The following is a 17,499-nucleotide window of genomic DNA, read 5'->3' as shown; positions in this document are numbered from 1 at the left end:
TTCATATTCACATACATGTATCCAATTAGATATAAGCAAATTTACTGAAGTTATATATAAAACTATGGAAGTGTCATCTAATTATTTTATATTTCTTTTGGTTTCTCAGAAATAGGGAAAACTTTAAAAGAAATTTGGGTTATGAAAATAAGCAATTCATTGTTTAGAGTCAGAAGTGACAATATCACATGAAACTAGCCATGTAGAGTATTTGCAGTTGTCAATTTATTTTTTCCTGATGCATATTTTTTCATGATTTATAGTTTGTAATGAGTGTTACATACAACATATATCAAACTTTTTAAACTTTAAAATAGATTCCAGTTTTATTTATGGGATTATTTCCTGCAGAGGTGCGTAAGTCTAAATTCAGGAATATCGTTTTAATAGCAACAGTAAACATGCCAATTATCATTTTCTTTATCCCTGGAAAAACACACATATCTGGTAAAGAAAAAAATATGAATTAGTATAAAAGAGTGCTGTTTACAAAACTGCTGTCTGATTTGAATGCACACATTTATGGTAGTTTTTCTTCTATTCTTTGTTTTCTTCTTACAAGTTCCCTAACCTCCTCTCACTTACTCTGTTCCAGATGCTATTACTACAGAAACACAAAGACACATGCACACACACTCAGCTAATCACGTTTCAAAGAACATAAACAGTATAATGTCAAGAAGGTAAAATGCAAAGGGCTAAGTGTGGAAGAATAAAAACGCCAATATAAAGTAGCTGATTTGATGTGAAAATATGTAAGCTGTATTGGTTAATGTGCACATAACTTTGCTACCAATACGTAGTAGCAGTGGAGAGGTTAGGTGCTTAGTTGCATCCAATTCCTTGACACCCCACACTCTAGCCCACCAGGCTCCGCTATCCGAGGGATTCTTCAAGCAAGAATACTGGAATAGGTTGCAAATATATAACTTATTGCAATTAGATAGCTTTATTGCCAATCTGTAGCCTTATAGAAATAATTTTAAAACAAATAGCTTTATTGAAACTATATGGGATGTATGTCAAATGGAAAGTGCAACACTAGAAAACAGAAATGCGGTCATTTTTTGCTAAACTGAGATATAATTTACTGCCTTGGGTTGGAAATTGATGTGTATTTATATTAGTGTTCTCTTTAAACTTTGTAATACTAGCCCTTCTGTAGACACACTGCTATGTCAAAAACTAAATTTGTGACTTGGGCTCAAAGCATTAAATCTCCTGAAATTGTATTATCATGCTTCCCTTTGTTATAAAACAAATAAGATGAAAAAGATAATTTATAGTCATGGTTGCTTTGTGTGTGTCAGTCGTTAACTCATGGGTGAAGGAAAACAAAGATGAAAAATGCAAACATACTTTTTATACATCTGTTTGATTGTCCTCTATCTCCCTGATGTCTGACTTTAAACTTTCTCCAGTCAATACTAAGGAAGATATGGAAAACAACAACAAAAAAACAGACAAAGAGAGATAAATACTTTCTCTAGGTTCTTATTTGAACAGGTGCAATAAATAGTCTGGTTGAACCATCTTTGTATACCAGGCACTGTGGACTCAATCACCTGTGGCCAGGTGAGTGCATTCACATGTTAGTGCAATGGCTATGTGGAATGTGGGAGATGAGTGTGAAGACTGCTCTTAGATAACTTGTGCAGAGGGAGAGCAGGAGAAAAGCAGTGCATCTGTGCTAACTTGGTTAAACTCTGATAAAGTAGGAAACCCCTGCATTTCTAAGATCTGAGTGCTCCAAAGCAGAATATTTGCAAAGACTTGGATGCTGCTGAGTGACAAACACATACCCATCCCAATTCAGGGGAAGCTTCACTGAAAACAGTCATTCAGGGGCAGATGCCTTGATATTTCCCACTGGGGACTTCCTTGGCTTCTGGCGTCATTTGTGGGTTTGCAGCCAAAATAGGGAGAAGGGAAATTCTAGGAGATGTCCTCTTGTTACCGAGCCCAAGTTCGCTCTGCCCTCCACACAACAGGCCAATGAATGAATCTGAGAGACAGGTGTTGAGGCAAGGAAAATGACTTTCTTCAGAAAGCAGCTGACCCTGAATAGTCACTGGAAGGACTGATGCTGAAGCTGAAGCTCCGATACTCAGCCTGATGTGAAGAGCTGACTCATTGTAAAAGACCTTGATGCTGGGAAAGATCGAGGGCAGGAAGAGGAGGGGTGACAGAGGATGAGATGGATGGCATCATCAGTTGCCATGAGTCTGAGTAAACTCAGGGCAACAGTGAAGGACAGGGACGCCTGATGTGCTGCAGTCCCTGGGGTCGCAAAGAGTCAGACATGACTGTGTCTGAACAATGATTGTCACGTATGGTTGATCATATTCTTGAGGCCAGTTGTTTCCATGACATTTTCTTCAGCCGTTTATTTTGGTCCCCTGGTCCTGGTCCAAATGGTCCTCCTCTGATAATTCTCGCTTGGTGGCTTTATGGCCTTGTGCTTCTGTGGTCAAGTCAGGAGGAAGGAGCAGGAAAGTTGCAGGAGGGGGAACCCCTTCCAGAACTCAAAATGGGACTCTCGTCTAACACTCAGAAATGAATTGTCCGAGGAGACACACTTGCTGACAAAGTAAGAGGCTTTATTGGGAAGGAACGCCCAGGCAGAGGCCAGGATGGTGAGGGAACCCAGGAGGACTGCTCTGCCTCGTGACTCACAGTCTAGGGATTTATGTTGATGGAATTGATTTCCAGGTTGTCCTTGGCTGGTCATTCTGACTCAGGTGCCTTCCTCGTGGTGCACGCATTGCTCAGTCAAGGTGGATGTCAACGAGAAGGCTTCTGGGATGTGGTAGAACACAAGGAGTCTCCATTTGACTTTTCCCAGACTGTGGAAAATCTGACTTTTCCCAGATTGTTTATGGTGTCTTGTTAGCTCCTTACCAGGACTTCCTGTGGTAAAGTAATTCATGCGAATATGTACTAAGATTTCTAGCCAGGGTGGGGAGTTTCAGTCAGTGTGTTTCCCCCAAAAGAAGCAATGAGGATGTCATGTATGTGAAACAGCAACAAAGAATGCATATTAACACAGAATGCAGATTTTAGTTCTCAGCTATAACAGGAATGTAGCCGACCAGGCTCCTCAGTACATGGGATTTTCCAGGCAAGAGTACTGGAGTGGGTTGCCATTTCCTCCTGCAGGGGATCTTCCAGACCCAGGGATCGAACCAAGTTACCCCGCATTGTAGGCAGATGTTTTACCATCTGAATCACCAGGGAAGCGAGGTATAAGAAAAATGTATATGTGTTAGATATTAAAGAGGTCATCATGCAAGTATGTTCAGCATGGGTTTGTATGTAGGGGGGCTGAATTGTTTCAGCAGCATCGGTTCTTTGCGACCCTACGGATTATAGCTGGCCAGGCTCCTACATCAGAGATGTCCCATGCAAGAAAGCTGGAGTGGGTTGACATTTCCTTCTCCAGGGGATCTTCCCGACTCAGGGATAAAACCCGCATTGCAGGCAGATGCTTTACCGTCTGAGCTACCAGAGAGTATGTTCTGAGTATAAAGCAAATCTTTCAAAATCAGAAGCAAAGACAGCTCTCAAAGAGCAGGTTTGAAATAGGAAAGCGTTTTTCAAGCAGCAGTCAGATGGGAACAATATATCAGACATTTGCGTGTACTGTATGTAGTTTATCTCGTTTCCCTGCTTCACCCATAAAGTTCCATAAACAGATACAGCTTTTGTTGGTAATAATAAATTTTCCAGCTTAGCAAGGGGATTTTGGTAAGAATTCCTCCCAGCGGTGAGTGGTGTGTGTGTGTACGCGGGGCGAGGGGCGGGATAGAAGACGCATCTTCTTTTCTGGCTACAGGGAGCTCGTGTCAGAGCCTGGTCAGGACCTTCAGTTCTCACTGCGTGCACACCGGGCGTTTAGGGATCCTTTCCCAGAAATAACGTGGTTTGAGACCCAGGGTTCCTGGTCCAAATTCTGTGTGTGACACAGTCGTGAGGTTCCCGCTGGCACACGCTGCGTGGTAAGCGCCCGCCCTAAGGCCTGTGGGGATGGTAGGGCACATGATTTAGAGTCAGAAAACAGTCTCTATTCTTTTGCTGCTGCTGCTGAGTCGCCTTAGTCTGTCCAACCCTGTGCGACCCCATAGACGGCAGCCCACCCGGCTCCCCCGTCCCTGGGATTCTCCAGGCAAGAACGCTGGAGGGGGCTGCCCTTTCCTTCTCCCATGCAGGAAAGTGAAATGTGAAAGTGAAGTCGCTCAGCCGTGTCAACTCTTATGTTCCTTTAGAGTCTAATCCTACATTTTTGGCAGTGAAAGTCGGATCCAGCCGGTAGAGGCCAGTGTTAGGGACTATTTGAAATTACCCAACTTCCCCTAATAGAAGTGTGGTAAAATAACTGCAAGGGGGTCAAACCCCCAAACTAAGGAAAATCGCTGAGGCTCAAAATTTGAAAAAGTAGTCTCCTAATACAGTGTAGATGAGCAGAACCTTGGGCCTGGAAAATGGCTCTGTTACAGGAACAATAGCAAAACTTGGTCTGTAAATATTAGACTCATGTTTAAAGTGCGTCTCTCCACAAAATACATGCATGTGGGTTGAAAAAGAGAAATGTAAACTACTAAATGTTTCAATAAGAAAGAGGAGTTTTTAATTTAGAAAATGTTATAAATAATGGTTGTTCTTGGGACTTCCCTGGCAGTCCAGTGGTTAAGACTTCACCTTCAAGTGCAGGGGACGCAGGTTCAATTCCTGGTCAAAAAGCCAAAAAACATGAAACAGAAGCAATATTGAAACACATTTAATAAAGACTTTAAAAATGATGCACATTAAAAAAAAAAAAAACTTCAAATGATATAGTTGTTCTTAATCTTTGTTTATAGATGTCATTAATGAGCTGTATGTGTCTATTCAGGGATTCCCAGGGTGCTTGAGAGATTATCATACTTTGAATAAAATAATCTTAGTTTCCCTTAAAGGTGAGAGATTAATTGAGTGTGTTCTGATGATAATAATGCTTGGTTTTCGAAAAAAGCCTATTCAGAGGAATTATAGAGAATAAAATAACACAGGTAAGAAACCAGTTGATAAAGAATTTGAACATTTTCCTGCAGGTACTGTTGGACCATTCAAAGTGTTTCTTCTTCTAGGACATCTTTGTCCTCTGACTGCATTTAGGAAATGGAGAAGGCATGACATTATATTCTGTGGGAGACCTGAAGGAAACTCTGGTCTATCAGGGAAGAATTGTTTGCAAAAACACACCAACTTAATTACCAACAGGAGCATTTAACTAGCAATTTGCATTTAACTAGCAATTTAGATGTATAGAGGGAAAAGAAATATTCCCTTGAGGAAGAAGTGAGGATTTCCTCTATAAAAAGCCTTGCTTTATAAAAGCAAGTTAAGTTCTTGTTTAAAAATCTTATAGATCTTAAACAATGTAACATTTTAAAATATATTGAAAAATTCATCAACAGGAATAAAGTAGCCAGAAAAATTTGAAAAAGGTGAATATAAACTATTCTGTACTAATATTCTATTTTAATTCAACATTGTTTCTAAATTTCAAGATCAAGATTTAATAAATAATATCAAACAAATATGGGCTTTCCCTTGTGGCTCAGATAGTAAAGAATCTGTCTGCAATGCAGGAGACCCAGATTCGATCCCTGGATTGAGAAGATCCCCTGGAAAAGGGAATGACTACCCACTCCAGCATTCTTCCCTGGAAAAGTTCAGAGTAGGTAAGGCTATTCTCCATCGTGTCACAAAGAGTCCGACATGACTGAACGACTAGCACACATGTCAAACAACTGAAATCATGAGTATATATGGGTTGAACACCTATTTATTCTTTAAGATAGCCTTATTTAAGTTAGATTTCTTACTTCCTGCATTAAAAAGTTAAATAATGTGCTTGAAGCATTTGAAATATATGTTTCTAATGTGTCTATTGTTAACATAATACTAACGTTAATATTATTCATTTCTAGAAATAATCTATTAAGAAAACTGTAATCAAAGAGTGCTATATTGCATTCAGATTAATCAAACATATTTTGCTAAACTGTCAATAAAGTAAACGTTGCCATTACAACTAAAATAATTTTAATGAGAAAAATCACGTTTTATTAGTGATTTCCTTCCGTAGAGCTTCCTGAGTGGCACTAGTGGTGAAGAATCTGCCTGCCATGCAGGAGACGTAAGAGACATGGGTTCGACCCCCGGGTCAGGAAGAGCCTTTGGATGAGGGTATGGCACCCCACTGCAGTATTCTTGCCTGGAGAATCCCATGAACAGAGGAGCCCGGCAGGCTACAGGGTCGCAAAGAGTTGGACACATCTGAACGTCTGAGCACTTCCCTCTATAGAGGAATATAGGAAGCATTTTTCACAGCCAAATTATAATTTCTTGAAAAAGAATATTTAACTTAACCTTTTTGGTTGATTTTTATTATTGTTCATGTTAATCAAATCAGACCGCAAACAGGGAAGGAATTGGACACAATATCTGACTACATTTGTGAAACTTTTATATATATTGATATTTCTTTTCCCTAGGAACATTTAATTTTGGCGGAAAAGTATTTAAATGTCCAAAGTTACTGCTGCTGTTGCTAAGTTACTTCAGTCGTGTCCGACTCCGTGCGATCCCATACAAGGCAGCCCTCCAGGCTCCTCCGTCCCTGAGATTCTCCAGGCAAGAATAGTGGAGTAGGTTGCTATTTCCTTCTCCAGCAAAATTGCTAGGGTTAAAAAGAGTTAAATGTCAAAAAGTTGTGTTTCTAAGCAATGAGATGTATTTTAATTCAGTAATTTGTAATTCCAATCCGTGGAACCATATGATCTTGATTTTAAAAGCTTTGTCTCTTACATTCTTAGAGTTTTAACTTTCTCACTCCTTAGAAAATAACCACTTCTAATAATGATTTCTACTTTTAAGTTAATTCAGAGGCATTTATGAAGCAATAAATTAGGGTAGAGCCTTATGCCATATCTTTATAGAATGAGTTGTTAGATATAATGTTAAGGGTAAAAAGGATACATAAATAGTCAATAGAATATTGTGTTAGATGTTTTAGACCAGATAGATGAGGTTGATTGGGGAATAAAAATCATGAAAGTTAGACAATTAATAGTTAGTTAATGGTTTGACTGTAAGCAGTAGTTTATCTGCTTTTTCCATTCTCCATTTTGCCATAATTTAAGTTAAAATGATGAGACATATGGATTTTATTAGAATGTAGATGTAACATTATAAATCATTTAAGATTTTTTTTCTGCAGATGAGTTTATACCTCCTGATTTCAAATCAAATCTCCCCAAATCACAGAACACAAGTGTGTCAGAAAGTAACTGAGAACTGGATAAGACTAAAGCCCATGTCCTAGTCCAATTGTGCAGAAAGAAAATGCAGTCAAGAAATGTAAATTTAGAGAGAGAAGATCATTTGAAAATTACAGAAACAAATCTCACTATCATGATGGAATTTGTCCTCTTGGGTTTCACTGATATTCCCCAATATCAGTGGTTTCTTTTTGGGATATTCTTAGTCATCTATGTGATTATCCTGTTGGGGAATGGCATCATAATTCTAATAACCAGAGTAGATGCCACTCTTCAGACGCCCATGTATTTTTTCCTCGGCAATTTTTCCTTCCTAGAAATCTGCTATGTATCGGTCACTCTTCCCAGGATGCTCATGGACCTTTGGACCCAGAGAGGAACCATTTCTTTTTTCACTTGTGCTATGCAAATGTGCTTCTTCCTTATCCTTGGAGCCACCGAGTGCTTCCTCCTGGCCGTGATGGCCTATGACCGCTGTGTGGCCATCTGTGACCCTCTGCACTATCCCCTGCTCATGCGCCCCCAGGTCTGCATTGGGCTGGTGGTTGCCTCCTGGATCAGCGGTGCTCCGGTCCAGATAGGCCAAACATGCCAGATTTTCTCTCTGCCTTTCTGTGGCTCCAACACAATCAATCATTTCTTCTGTGACATTCCCCCATTGTTAAAACTGGCTTGTGGAGACATCTTTGTGAATGAGATGGTGGTCTATATATTTGGTATATTGTTTGTCACTGTTCCCTTTTTGCTGATACTTGGATTCTATATCAGAATTATCTCCACCATCCTGAAGTTGCCAGCAAACACAGGACGGACCAAAGCTTTCTCCACTTGCTCTTCCCACATCACCATTGTACTTTTATTCTATGGATCAGCCACTGTCACCTACTTAAAGCTTAAATCAGATGAGCACGAAGGACTAGACAAACTGATATCTCTTTTCTACACCATTTTTACTCCAATGTTCAGTCCTATCATATATAGTCTGCGGAACAAAGACGTCAGGAAGGCAATGTGAAAATTTCTTCCCTAATTATCAGGATTATGAGACATTTGAAATAATACGGAAATTATGCTGCATTTATGTATGTAATTTGCTCACAGACTTAATTGAAATTTACTGCTCTGTATTGTCTTAAATTGTTAAATGCAGCTCATGCTGTAATTTCCTTTTAGTAAAGAGTTATGTCCTCAAGTTTATGGCAATTGTGTTCATTTACTTAGCAATGTTTTACCCTAAAGATCAGTTTTCTCCTTACTGTAAACTAGTAAGTAGAGGTGTCTAAGTAAACAAGAAGGTGTGATATTCAAGATGTGCTATAATTGAAATTATGCCATTTTCCCATTTTTTATGCCCTTCTATACTCTACTTTTACATACTCTATTAAATAAATAAAACACCCTGAGATGCTACAGAATCATTACTAAGTGCTTTCCTCATAGGAAAAAAAAAAAAGCCTGAATATGTAAAGGTATAAGTATGAGAAGTACTTATAAAAATAATAATGTGTAGTGTAATGTTTATTGCAGCAGTATTTTTCTAAGCAGGAAAAAAAAGGGAAAATGAATGCTCATATTGAGAATGGTTTTAATAAATATTGTGCATAAATATAATAGAAAAATATGGAGTCATTAATAAAACACATTACGTCTATATGGTAAGGGCCCCCAATAAATCGTTTATTCTTATATCCATGTTTTTTTGTCATTTCTTCCTAGACTGACCTTTTGTTTAGCTATGTGATTACCTTTGGCAAGGAAACTTTAGCAAATATGAATAGCACCTTGACATTAGAATTTGTCCTCTCTAACTGTGGAAATCTTTTCATCACTGTGTTAAAAAGCTCAGTCTAGACTCCTGGACAATTAGAGAGCACATGGAAGGAAGCTACAGCTCGTGTATAAATGACATAAAGATGGAATCAATCCCAACAGACTTGCGATCTGCTACTTTAAGGGCTTTTGAATCAACTACACAAAATTCTTTACATGTTCCTTAAAGTGTGTATTATTCATTGATGTTAAAATTTTCTCAATCTCTTTCTATACTAAAATGTGCATTTTAATTATTGTTTTGATTTTCTAAGTACTTTCATGTCTGAAAATGTACTTCACAAAGTTAATCCCTTTGGTCTAAAATAAAATATTAAAAAAGCAGAGACATTACTTTGCCAACAAAGGTTCGTCTAGTCAAGGCTCTGGTTTTTCCAGTGGTCATGTATGGATGTGAGAATTGGACTGTGAAGAAAGCTGAGTGCCAAAGAATAGATGTTTTGAACTGTGGTGTTGGAGAAGACTCTTGAGAATCCCTTGGACTGCAAGGAGATCCAACCAGTCCATCCTAAAGGAGATCAGTCCTGGGTGTTCATTGGAAGGACTGATGCTGAAGCTGAAACTCCAGTACTTTGGCCACCTCATGCAAAGAGTTGACTCATTGGAAAAGACCCTGATGCTGGCAGGGTTTGCGGGCAGGAGGAGAAGGGGACAACAGAGGATGTGATGGCTGGATGGCATCACCAACTGAATGGGCATGAGTTTGAGTAAACTCTGGGAGTTGGTGATGGACAGGGAGGCCTGGCGTGCTACGATTCATGGGGTCGCAAAGAGTCGGACAAGTCTGAGTTACTGAACTGAACTGAACTGAACATAAAAGTCTCTCTGCTGAGTATTGTAGATCATAATTTGAATGACCTTCAGTATTACTACAAAGGAGTAAGGCACACACAGTGTTAGATGCTGGGAGTGAGGATAAAAATTTGCCACCTAATTTTTTTAAGTCTACAGTTTCCAACACAATGGTACGTGCATCTTTACGTTTTTAGGGGACAAAATTACCAAAAAATACCAAAAATATAAAACTAAACAAATAAACAAAACCCAAACAGGTCAGATTATGTTCATATGTAACACAATGACATTACATTTAAATGATATTTTGTGAGTTGTGGGGAATGGTGAAGGGAGGGAGCATGAGAAAATTTCTACATATGATAGTCATGTTCTTTATCTTGGTTTAAACAGTGGTTTCACTGGTGTACACATGTGCAAAATATGTCTAATTATAAGCTTTCAACATTCACTGTTTATTACACTTCATGCTTTAGGGCTTCCCAGGGAGCTCAGCTGGTAAAAAATCCACCTGCAATACAGAAGACGCCAGTTCGATTTCTGGGTAGGGAAGATCCACTGGAAAAGGGACAGGCTACCCACTTCAGTATTCTTGGGCTTCCCTTGTGGCCCACCTGGTGAAGAATCCCCCTGAAATTGGGAGACCTGAATTCGATCCCTGGGTTAGGAAGATCCCCTGGAGAAGGGAACAGATACCCGCTCCAGGATTCCAGCCTGGAGAATTCCATGGACTGTATGGTTCATAGGGTCCCAAAGAGTTAGACATGACTGAGCGACTTTCACTTTACACATTAGCAAAAATGTTAAAAAGAAATTTTAAAAAGATTTGAATTAAAAGTAGAAACTTTCAGTAAAAGAAAACAAAGCAGAGTTGTTACTATCAGTCTTGATCTATCAACAATGTCAAACAAATATTTAGCCTGTAGTAAAATAAACTGTTGGTAATTTCATATCAGAAATAAACAAAAAAATTATGGTAAATACAGAAATAAACCTCACATATTATGTTTCTATTTTATTTTCAAAACATATGTGTCTTTAAAACAAGCATTTTAATATTATAATTATATAACACTATTTCATGAAAAGTATCATAAGTCTTATGGTAATTTGGTAGGAAATGATCAAGTGTTCAGTTTCTACTAATGTCCAGTAGGAAGTCAAAAGCTCAGTATTAAAAAGAAGAGCACTTTGAAGAGAATGAAAGAGTCTTATTCAAAATTCCTAAAGGCTTGAGCTGTAATTCCCTTTTGGAGACCTGTCAAAGGCTTCCAGCATCATCCCTATCTGCCATGGACACTTCAAACACCATTGGATCTACTGAAGCATATGGACCAAGTGATAGAGAGGCTTAGATAATAGCTTGGACCTGTTGCAGAGCCTTCTGTTGTCCTAGGCTTCACTCAAAACTAGCAGCTTCTGGGTCACTTGGGAAATGGGCCATAGGAACACACTTAAAAAAGGAATATGTTGCCTCCCAAATCTAAAAAGGCCCAGTATATCTGATCCTACTTTCTTTGCTCTAGGAGACAACAGATGCAGCAATGACTGTTCATCTGAGATGAGCCATCTCAGCATGCTCCACTTGGCCCTGTAGAAATTTCACTGAGTCAGATGATCCTTGAAATTTAACCATGTTCATTTCTTACCCAGGGATAGGAAAGTCCTTCACCAACAAGCCAGAGCATTTGCTGCTTCTTGTTCCCTTGGTCCAGTCAGCATCATTCCATCAGTATTAGGGCCAGTGTTATGTTCTTTGGAAGAGAAAGATGATGAAGAGCTCTACAAGCTAAACTATGACAGAGAGATGGAGAGCTTCAGTTCAATTCAGTCGCTCAGTCGTGTCTGACTCTTTGTGGCCCCATGGACTGCAACACACCAGGCCTTCCTGTCTTTCACCAACTCCTGGAGTTTACTCAAACTCATGCCCATTGAGTCAGTCATGCCATCCAACCATCTCATCTTCTGCTGTCCCCTTCTCCTCCCACCTTCAATCTTTTCCAGCAACAGGGTCTTTAAAAATAAGTCAGTTCTTCACATCAGGTGGCCAAAGTATTGGAGTTTCAGTTTCAGTATCAGCCCTTCCAATGAATATTCAGGGATGATTTCCTCTAGGATGGACTGGTTGAAACTCCTTGCTGTCCAATGGACTCTCAAGAGTCTTCTCCAACACCACAGTTCAAAAGCATCAATTCTTCAGCACTCAGCTTTCTTCACAGTCCAACTCTCACGTCCATACATGACTACTGGAAAAACCATATCTTTGACTAGATGGACCTTTGTTGGCAAAGTACTGTCTTTGCTTTTTAGCATGCTGTCTAGGTTTGTCATGGTTTTCTTCCAAGGAGCAAGTGTCTTTTAATTTTATGGCTGCAGTCACCATCTGTAGTGATTTTGGAGCCCAAAAAATAAAGTGTCCTGTAGTTACAGAAAATTATGATTATTTCCTTTTCCCCAGTGCATTTACTTTCACAAAATATTTCAGTCCCTTCGGGGAGGGTGGGATAAATATAAAAAATAAAAATTCTGGCTATGTAGCAAGTCCTTCTTTAGAGGACCCAGACTCCCCTTCATGGAATGGTTCTTGGGGCTAAAAGTGGCTTAATTCTGGGAATTAATGAGGAGCCATGACTGTCTATTTTAATAATTTTAGTTAGATTTTGGTTCCCTTGAATTAAATCTTTTCTGCTTACAGAGATCAAGTAAGCATTTAATAAGGATCTATTTTACTTCTAAGGAAACCATGATTACCTAGCTAATGCCATAGGTCTATATGAATCATACTATTTTGATGCTGCTGTCCATTACAGTAACTAGGACCACTGTACCTTTGGTGGTTGCTTTTTGCCAGTTGGCAACTGCCACCCTGGGATCCAATAAATATCACTGTATTTTTTCAATTTAGTGGCTGTAGTTCCCTTTGTAAGATTTGGTCTTAGAGAAGACCACATATGGAGATCTTCAAAAGCTAGAGCTCCCTTCACAAATATGTTTCTCATTTTGTTGGTGAAAAGGATGCCTTTTGCACAGTCCCAGTGTGAATTAATAGATCTTAAGTGACAAATCCACTTAAACATTCCAACCGCACCTTAAGACTGTGAGTCTCTTTCGCTACATCAAACAGAGTGGATTGACCATTACTATACATCTCACAGTTGGCCACCTTTTTCTCCATGTTTTAGCCAACTCACCTATCAAACCTGTTACAGTCCTTTTTAACTCCTGAAACTGTGGTCTAAAATAAGAATCTCTGCTGAGTTGGTCTATACCAGTGTTTGGCCTCATCTAATATTACATTCCTTCCACCATTATCCTCACTCTGAATATCCACACATGCTCCCCATAGGACTACCTGAAAAAATCAGAGACTCGGTTAGTACTGACAGAGTAGGGTATACCCACACATGGGTCACAGTTCGTGGGTCACTCCACTTGGGTCTCACCTTTCAGGGCCTTCTCGGACCCATGTATACAGGTCTAGCAGCAAAGAGAGGCCGTTAGGGTGATCCAGATGGGCATCTGCAGTGAAGCAGACAATGGCAGCCTCAGAAGAGGCCATAACCCTTCCCTCAGGCAATGCTGGCTTATCTGCATGGTCTGCATGGTCATCTCCAGTGGGAAGATCAGAGCAGTAACACCACTTCTCTTGGTCATATAGATTTACTGTTTTTAATTTTTAGGTGCCTTTTTAAAAAATTTTCCCCAGTCAATTCCCTCTCTTTTAACAGTAGGTACTATACAAGGTCAGCTGATATCAGTTGTGTTTTTAGCAAACTCATCTCTGTAGGCATAGGAGATAAGGTCAGGCACAGAAAATTTGAAGTCATTTATATAGCACTCAAGTTGGGAATTTGAATCCTTTATTAGTAGAAGGTAGGGGTGTCAAGGGGAAACTGAGCCAAAGCTGAGTCAGAACCAGGAACGGAGAGAAACCCATTTAGATGTTCTGCGGCTTAGTGGGGTAAGGGAAATATTTAGCAGATACTTGTAATCTTATTCTGGAATTGTGCTTGTTTTTATTTTTCTTTTTATTCTTTAGTTCATGAACATTATTGATAAATGCTAACACCAAGACTAAAGGAGATCAGTCCTGGGTGTTCATTGGAAGGACTGATGTTGAAACTGAAACTCCAATACTTTGGCCACCTGCTGTGAAGAGCTGATTCATTTGAAAAGACCCTGATGCTGGGAAAGATTGAGGGCAGGAGGAGAAAGAGACAGCAGAGGATGAGATGGTTGGATGGCATCACTGACTCGATGGACATGGGTTTGGGTGCACTCTGGGAGTTGGTGATGGACAGGGAGGCCTGGCGTGCTGTGGTTCATTGGGTCACAAAGAGTTGGACATGACTGAGTGACTGAACTGAACTGAACACCAAGACTCTGTATTTTGTGAGAAAATAATGGTTTATACATGCTTCCATGTGTATATGTGTGGGTATAAGTAAATCCATTATTTGCCTGTTGAAGTCCTAAACTACTTACCTCAGTCTGTCACTGAATTTAGAAATAGGGTCTTGGGGGCGACTATAGGGTGGGACCTCTAATTCAAGATGATTGTGGATGCTGATGAGAGAGGCCTCAGAAGAAAACAACCCTGGATACACCTTGATTTCAAACACAAAGCATCCAGGATAGTGAGAAAATACATTTGTGTTGTTCAGCCACACAGTGTTATGTAGTTTGTTACGGCAGCCTTGGCAAAAATATATCGCCAGTTATTAGCAGTATATGTATATGTTAGTGTATATGTGTATATTTGGGTGTGCATATATTTATAAACTCATTAAGAAACCAATGGATGATCATTATCCACACCTGCAAAACTTACACAGTTGGTTGTTGACCATAATCTTTATTTATGAAATACCCAAAAGAAATAAAAGGCATAAAATTAAAAATTAAAAAAAAATCTTGCACCATGACATTCCTATATGGAGACAATAACATGTCTTAATTTCTTCAACTCAGTGTTTAGTGTGAAAATGTACTTTATGAACAAACCAATTTTTTCGCAAAACTCTTTTGATTGCCTCTTTGACATCTTTGTTCCTTAAACTGTAAATGACAGGATCTAGCATGGGAATCACAATGCTATAAAATATTGACACAATCATGTCATGGTCTAAAGCATAGCTGGAACTTGGTCTCAGGTACATGAAGAGGATGGTTCCGTGGTAAATGGACACTTCAGTTAGATGAGAGCCACATGTTGAAAAGGCTTTCCTTCTCCCTTCTGTGGAACCCATCCTCAGAATGACCAACAGAATTAAACCATAGGAGATCAGGACAATCAAGATAGTGACTATCTCAATGGAACCCACGAAGTAGAAGAGCAGAAGGTGGTTTGTGTGAGTGTCAGAGCAAGAAATAGCGAGGAGGGGAGGGATGTCACAGAAGACATGTCTGATTTCATTGGAGGCACAGAAGGAGAGGCTGAAAGTAGCCATGGTGTGTACAGAAGCATGCAAGACGCCACCAACACAGGAAGCAATGATGAGGGACACATAGACCCTGGGTCCCATGCGGGCTGAATACTGGAGCGGGTCGTAGATGGCCACACAGCGGTCATACGCCATCGCAGCCAAGAGGAAGCACTCTGTGGTCCGAAAAGTAACTAAGAGAAATGTCTGTGTCACACACGCAAGATATGGAATAGTTTTATTTTCCGCCAAGAAATTGGCTATCATTTTTGGAGTGACAACTGAAGAGCAGCAGGCATCCAAGAGTGATAACACACTCAGAAGACAGTACATGGGATTGTGGAGCCCGGAATCCACAGAGACCAAGAAGACCAACCCCAGATTGCCTATCAGTGTACAAAGATAGACTGCCAGAAACAGTGAAGATAGAGGAGCTTGAGCCTCAGGATCATCTGTAAACCCCATCAATATAAACATGGTGACTTCAGTAACATTTTTTGCCTGAACCCTGTATAAATCTAAATCGAACAGTGACCCTGACATTTCAGTTTTTATTTTTTTGTCTAAAGGTAGTATATGGTGAATATAGAGTCCATGCAATTATACCCTCCTATTTGTTTCTTAGAAGGGTATATTGAAATCCTAAAATTCTTTGCAGTGAGGGAATGAGAAGGGGTTAAACATTGAGTTCAAGTGGATGTATTACCCTGTAAAAATAAGTAAATTAATTATTGTTCGTTAAATTTGTCCCATTAAAAATTTGGCTAATTTAGTTTACTTTTTGTTAAATTTATTGCCTACTATTTTAACATCACATCATTTTAAAAATCACAAATGCGAATAAATATAGGAAGTTTTAAATTGGCAAATATTGGAAAGTACACATCTGAGTGCTAATCTTAGATTTTCATCAGTGATTATACCTTTCCTTAATGTTGCAACTTTTAAAATGGGAGCAAACACACATCATAAGATTGTGTTGAATTTAAATGAAAAAAATCAATGTGAAAATTATTAAGCTTCAAAGAATGCCCAGATGAGTAAATGGGATAAGTTAGACTTACTTTACAACTAGCGTACGAGGCAGCTTTTCCAAGCCAAGTCATTTCCCGTCCTCTTTTATGACTACTTCCCTGTTTAACTAGCACTGCTGGAACAGTGGTGAACAGAACAGAATACATCATTCCACGGGTAAATGCAGTATGCCAACGAAAACAATAAGCTGTTGCTTTGTGGTTTGGCATTTCAGCTTTCATTCTTTGAAAAACATAACATTCAGTTTGTTCATTTTCTCCCCCACAATTTATTATACTGCTAATGTTTTCTTGACTACAAACTAAAATTTTTCTATACATGTACTCTATCTCTGCAAAGTCCTTGCATGTGTGTTTGAGATATATTCTTGGCAAAAATAAACTATGGGACATTCATTCCATATGTTATAGCTGCATATGGGGTTTCTTTAAATACTATAAAACAAATGTCACTAATGATATATAATAAATTCTTTCTATAATGTTTTGATAAAAGCATAATATCCCGGTAAACCACAATGGAGAGTTTTATCACTGTTATATTTCCCTATGCTGCCAGTGTTGCTTATTCAAAGGAATATGAAAACAAGGAAAATCTATAAAACATAATCAAAGTGCTAATGAGTCACCAGGATCTGGACCTACAGCTTCCAGCTTCTATCTTTGAAACATAATTACGTGTTGCATCTGTGATGTAAGGGCAAGATTTCAGCCTGTTGACTTTTGTTCTTCCTCGGCGTTCCATAGACCAATATGCATTTAGGGTGTGCAAAATCTCTAATGCAGACGACTGCATTGAATTCAGTGACTTACAAATATTTATATTCTTAACATGAAACTTTATATTTTTGTTTTGTTAAGACTTTCATATATCAAGAGGAGAAGCAAATGATTATCAGGAAAAAAAAAAGTTATATGTCTTCGTTTTCCCAGAAACTTCCTTCTAGATTCACATGGATAACTTTTCTAACACACATAACAAGTAGTAGCAGTAATAATAATAATAATAGCATGATGCGTGTGCTAAGTTATTTCAGTCTTGTCCAAATTTGCGAACCTATGGACCTTAGCCCACCAGGCTCCTCTGTCTGT

At 39.0% G+C, this 17,499-nt stretch overlaps 1 protein-coding gene and 1 pseudogene across 1 annotated transcript; one reads left to right on the top strand and one right to left on the bottom strand.

Annotated features, from left to right (window-relative positions):
- Positions 1-7,389: 7,389 nt before the first annotated feature.
- Positions 7,390-8,355, top strand: LOC136174952 (olfactory receptor 10AG1-like; annotated as a pseudogene).
- Positions 8,356-14,917: 6,562 nt separating this feature from the next.
- On the bottom strand, positions 14,918-15,916 carry LOC136175409 (olfactory receptor 5T1-like). Its single transcript, XM_065945714.1, has one exon. The coding sequence runs from the start codon at positions 15,914-15,916 to the stop codon at positions 14,918-14,920; it is 999 nt and encodes a 332-aa protein (XP_065801786.1).
- Between the last annotated feature and the right edge of the window lie 1,583 nt (positions 15,917-17,499).

The sequence above is a fragment of the Muntiacus reevesi genome, chromosome 9, assembly GCF_963930625.1.
Source record: "Muntiacus reevesi chromosome 9, mMunRee1.1, whole genome shotgun sequence".
Classification (NCBI taxonomy): domain Eukaryota; kingdom Metazoa; phylum Chordata; class Mammalia; order Artiodactyla; family Cervidae; genus Muntiacus; species Muntiacus reevesi.
This window is presented reverse-complemented; position numbering and strand designations above follow the sequence as displayed.